At 37.2% G+C, this 5,641-nt stretch overlaps 1 protein-coding gene across 6 annotated transcripts; it reads right to left on the bottom strand.

The window, feature by feature from the left end:
• Nucleotides 1–472: 472 nt before the first annotated feature.
• On the bottom strand, nt 473–5,271 carry LOC105794573 (ultraviolet-B receptor UVR8). 6 transcript variants are annotated; one of them, XM_012623820.2, is made up of 7 exons: nt 5,145–5,271; nt 3,686–3,726; nt 3,282–3,562; nt 2,833–3,182; nt 2,349–2,750; nt 1,696–2,080; nt 473–1,000 (listed from the first exon to the last, which is right to left on the bottom strand). In XM_012623820.2, the coding sequence occupies exons 3-7, from the start codon at nt 3,504–3,506 to the stop codon at nt 755–757; spliced, it is 1,608 nt and encodes a 535-aa protein (XP_012479274.1). In that variant the 5' UTR covers nt 3,507–3,562; nt 3,686–3,726; nt 5,145–5,271; the 3' UTR covers nt 473–754. The 6 variants fall into 6 exon arrangements, with proteins under 6 accessions (XP_012479274.1, XP_052484428.1, XP_012479277.1 ...); XM_052628468.1 differs by lacking the exon at nt 5,145–5,271 and adding an exon at nt 3,906–5,128; XM_012623823.2 differs by lacking the exon at nt 5,145–5,271 and adding an exon at nt 4,497–5,128.
• Nucleotides 5,272–5,641: the final 370 nt, after the last annotated feature.

Here is a 5,641-nt window from a genome sequence, read left to right as displayed (position 1 = left end):
AAACCCGATAAAATTATTAGAGTTGAACGAATTCATTGCTTGAATCTGCCGGACTACAACTAAACCATGCACCATTGCTACCCCAATACAAACAACTTGTATTGTTTGCGAAATCCTCTATTCCATGCTAGAAGTAGTCCTTCAAACACACCTGATGAAATTTTAATTAATGTATTTCACGGAACGCCCCAAAAATGAGAATGCTTGTAAGTCCCTTGAGTTAAATTGACATTGTTATTGATGAATTGAGTGAATCGCTCATACATTGATAATTAAGTTTTAAGAAATAAACTGTTGAACTCAAATAAGGTTTGGTAAAACCTTGAATTTGAAGTCAAGGAGTGTAGTAGTGAGAATTCATTTCCCTTGATTATTCTAAAACTCAGAGACACTTGCAAGGGTGAAAATGGGGGTAAAATTTCAGCAACCCTGACTGCTCCGATGTACCTCAACCATTTTAAACATCAGTGAATTTTAGAATGCAATTTTAACATAAGTAATCAATGAACCTGAACAGAGATGTTTCAGCTATTAACAACTTAAGGCCTATGTGCTAACCATTTTTTCTTAGGAAATCAGACCACTTAAGGCCCTTTGCTACTCCTAAACTTAAAATCTTCACAATTTCTTTTTTGCTTGTTTCTATTTACAAAATAAACAGGGAAACTTAAAACACCACATGCAATGCGTGATTGTCTAGAATCTAATGAATCACCCATGGTGTATGCAAATGGGAGGAGAAGCCATCGGATTCCTAATTGAGATCGATATCAACCCGCTCGGGGTTTCCTCTTTCTGTCTGATTGTTAGCTAACTCTATGCCTAGCTGACCTTTGTCTCCCGCACCAAATGCATAAAGCTTCCCGGACTCGGTGAGTGCAAATGTATGAGCATTCCAGTATATCGAGTTTGTAAGGCTGATCTGTACCACCCGTTCATTCACTTGCTTCAATGACATTACCAGCTCTGGACTCAACACATTGGCATGCCTGTTTCCCTGCTACATAAGCAATAAACAAAAATGATGACAGTTACTAGACCAAATACTTCACTTTGGCAGCTCAATGAATTTATATGCCCCTTCCATTTTCATGTTCAAGGACAGCACTGCAATATCAGTTTTCCAGTTAAAACTGTCTGTGCTTAACAAAGATAACGCCAGTTCTTTGATGCAAACAGCCTAACTGACAAGTCCACGTGAGATGCTGCTTCCCCCAACCTCCCCTTTTTTTTTTTTAAATCTAAAAATTTCTCAAAGGTGACTCTCAAAAGCAAGGCACATCGAAGGAGTGAAATTCATATCAAAATGGAGTGTTCATTCAAAAACCAAACAGATAACGATCAATGCCATGAAATATAGTAAGAAATGATTTTCCATGCGGTAAACCTAACAAATGGAGACATATGCATCACATTACAAGAAAGAATATTGAAAATGTACTGTAACTTCGAAACTAATTTAAATGGTTGATATTTCTTTTCCTTTAGAAAACTATTTCAGGAGTTGTCCAATGTGCATTTGGTTATTAAAAAATGGTAAAATGGTATAAAATATTAATCAGGTTTCAGGCTTAAACTTAGCTCAAGCATCCTGTAAAGCCTCTATTTGATAATTTAGGAGACCAAGGAGAATCCTTTATAAACCAAGTAAGGGAATGATTAAATCACTAACGAAAGTTTAAGGGAAGTTCAAACCTGTCCTTCACCAGCAGTATTATGTCCGAGGCTGGCAGATTCGCCACAACCAAAAGAGTATACATCACCATCATCAGATACCACAAAGGTTGTGTAGTCCCCTGTAGCAACATGAACTGCTTTGACATTGCTTAATGCCTCTACGACCTTGGGAACTGATTCACAGTCTTCATTTCCATGACCTAAGCACCCATAACGTCCCCAACCCCATGTGCAAACCCTTCCATCCCGACCCACAACAGCAGCATGCCAAGCACCAGCAGCAACCACCATTGGTTGGAGGTTCAAAAGTTGAAATTGTTCAATTAATCGAGGGTACTTTTCATCTGTTCTTGAGCCATGTCCAAGCTTTCCACCCAAGCCACACCCGACAGAGTACACAGACCTAATTATTCCAAAAGAGGGCACACCAAAAAGTTATTATTCCTGTAAAACATTCAAATAAACAAACAGTGACATATGATACATATGGAACTAATGGATAGACGGACTTTGTGATTCTAGAAAAATCCAATACTATCATAATTTCAGAATTCGGGACTGTCATTCATCATCTCAAAGGTTTATGACAATAAGTTATCAAAAGCACAGTTTGCATGCCATTTTAAAATTAAATTTAAGGAGCCTTTGAAAAGGTATTTAGATGAACTAACATGCCACTTGGTTGACAAGCTAAGCAAAGAAGGTAGCAATATCCAGCTGCAATTTGCACCACAGGTATGTTCTCAAGTGCCCCCAATAGAGGCTGGGGCTCCACATCATTTGGCTCGGTTTTGTGACCAAGCTTGCTATCTTTGCCCCAAGAGAATGTGTAAACTCTGCCCTCTCTGGATAACACAGCTGTGAAAAAGTTTCCAATTGCAGCTTGAACCACAAATATGTCTTTCAAAGACTCAACAGGCTGGGGAGTTGTAACTAATTTAGTTCCTTGAACCCCATATTCTGCTTCGCCAAAGGAATCCTTTCCAAAGGCATAAACTCTCCCAGCATCACTAATCAGCATTGTTCTGCCAGCCCCAGCAGCTGCTTGGATAATTCGAATGCCTTGCAAAGATCTACAAAATAGTGGAGTTCCATTAACCCTTTGCATATACTTTTAAACCATCAGGCATATGCAGAGACAAAAGTATTGGCAACCTTATTTGCTGAGGCCGCCAGTCTTCTTCGGTATTGCCATGGCCCAACTGTCCTGAGCTATTAGAGCCAAAAGAGTAAACTGCACCTGAGGATGTCACAGCAATGCTATGGCCAGGCCCTGCAATCGCCTGTGATTTCTCTCTCCTGCAACATGCTTCCCCAGCCAGCAGAAACCTCAGGACCAATTTCCACGACCCCCCACATCTATGCTTCAAACTTTGACGTTCTTCATCAGTCATTGGCTTAAATATAGCTCTTCTTTGGCACATGTCAAGAGCAGCAAGCTCTGATATGGACAGTTCATAATCAGGGGCAAAGTTTGCCGGCTGCCTAAAAAAGGAGCATGTTGCCTGGAAGACACATTTACAAAATCAAATCAGCCAGCATTATCAATTCCAACATTTAAAAGAACTTTCATGTTCAAAAGGTTAAGAGAAAAATCCACTCGCCTCTAGTTTTGCGAGATCTTGAGGATCCAAATTACACGTGGTGAGAACATGAAGAACAATGGAAGGATTGGCAGCTAAGGGGAATTCTCCAGGAGTGGAGTCCCCGAAGCAATGGCGTACTTGTCGCAGAAATGCAGAAACAGGGGCAGCAACAATAGCTGTAAGTGGCTGATCAGGTATGTTATGGTATTGTACGGTAGGGGTTCCGCTTGTTGTGGCATCCATGGGCACTGCCCAACTTTTGAAGTGCCCAAACTTGGCAAATAAGATTATCTAAATTGCTGACAATTAGGAAACATGGGTACAATAATCACTAAGAAACCCTCCAATGATCCAAACTGCCTCCTAAATACTAAACCTGTGTTGACTTATTAGTTCAATCTACAAGTGCCAAAAATATCTACCTTAAATAATGGATTGGATCAGCAAACTTCAAGTCTCAAACCTACAAATAGAAAAACCAAAAGAGAAAAAGAGAAAAAGGTTTTCATATGAACTCCTTAAAATCACAAGAGAAAAGGGTAAAAAACATTTTATACCACAAACTATGTGATCATTTCACAAATCATAAACAAAAGGGCATTTTTAAAAAGAAAAAACCACTTGTGCAGAGTCGGATCATACAACGAGGGATAAAGCCAACGAAAACAGAGCAGGTTGGATGATCCAAATTGAGGGTGGAGAGCCAAAATGGGGAACCACAGAGACACCAAAAACAGCAAAAGAACAACAGTGGCAGAAAAGCCCTTAGAAAATGATGAAAAGATAGAAAAGTTTTAAACCACGAAATTTAAGGAGGAAGCACCTAAAGAAGAGAATTTTAAAGAGAAGATTACTAGTCCTCCATGAAAAGCATATTCCACACCCAGAAAAGCAAAGAATTCCCCACACAAAGAGGAGACACTCCTGTTTACGTAAACTCTCTATTAAAAAAAAAAGTCAGATTGATCATTGACCTGATCACAATCAATCAGGCAAGCAAAATTAACATCCACCGTTCAAAACAGGGTTTTTTTTATAATAATAAAAAATCATCTTTTAAGAAACCCAGATCATCAAAACCATCAGATAACCAAAATTGGCCAAGTACACTCGATCACGTAACCTTGATAAGCAGAGGAAAAAAAAAGGATAATCCAAAGAACAGAGCAGAATTACATGTTTAATAATATGTCATCAAAGATCAAGGCAGCATAACAAAGACATGAAAATTACATATAAAGACCCATGATTCCTCAAAAACCCATCAGCAACTGTCAATAATTGAAGAGAATCACAACCCAAAAATAAGGGGGGAAATTCTAATCAAAAGGCTCTGCTCTGTTTTATCTAGCAAGACTTGGAACAATAGATTCAGGTTGGGATTTTAAAGAAGAAAAGAAAAAGGGTAGAGAAATGTTTTTTTATTATTTTTATGTTGATTTTGTAAGGAAGAGGTGAGAGTTTCTCTTCTTCTCCATATGTATACAAAACGTAAGCTTCCTCTAAACTATGGTAACTGACTTATCACAACCTCTGGTTCAACGAAATCTGAGGGGCTAAATTATTAATAATATTAATATTATTTTCCCCTCGAAAAGAATAAAGCTTGATAATTTGATAAGAGGTGGGTGAATAAAAATAGATAGGGACCCTTTGTTTTATTTATATTTTTATTTATTTTACTTATAAAACTTGAGCAAACCTAAGCACAAGGACCAGTTATACCGGAAAATCGCTGAATCCCCCTCCCCCTAAGATTTCCGCTTGATCGCCAACGATCCCAATCGCCGATCGCCGACGATCGAAATCGGAGGAGCTTAGGATCCCCATTAACAAAAAGAAGAGCATAAAATGGAAAGACAGAAGCTTAGATAATTTGACCTGCAAATAAAGAGATTCAGCTCAAAATGGAGTGAGCAAACGTGTTTCTGACTCTCTTTCACTTGTGAGAGAGCTTTTAAGGGGGAAGAAAAAGGCGACTGCAAATTTGCTAATCAAATAAGAAGAAGAGATACTTTAACTTATACGACTTTTAATTTCTTTCTTTTCTAAATTATTAAATTAAAATTTAAACTTATTAAGACTTTTAATTCTTTTCAAACAGAATTTAAAACATCCTCATAATTCAATGCAATTTTGCTCTTTCATTCTCATCGCAATCTATTTATCGTTTTATTATTATTATTATTATTATTATTATTTATAAGATTTACACATTTTAAAATAAGAATTTTAATTTTACTGGTTAACCAATTCTTTTATCACTCTTTTAAATATGACTTTTATCAGATAATTTTATATAATAATTAAAAGGTTAAATTTTATAATTAAATTATTATGTTTCCATTAATTAAAATAGAAAACTATTGCATTTGTTT

This window comes from Gossypium raimondii, chromosome 3 (assembly GCF_025698545.1).
Source record: "Gossypium raimondii isolate GPD5lz chromosome 3, ASM2569854v1, whole genome shotgun sequence".
Lineage (NCBI taxonomy): Eukaryota > Viridiplantae > Streptophyta > Magnoliopsida > Malvales > Malvaceae > Gossypium > Gossypium raimondii.
The sequence above is the reverse complement of the archived record's forward strand: the minus strand, read 5'-3'. Positions and strand labels throughout refer to the sequence as shown.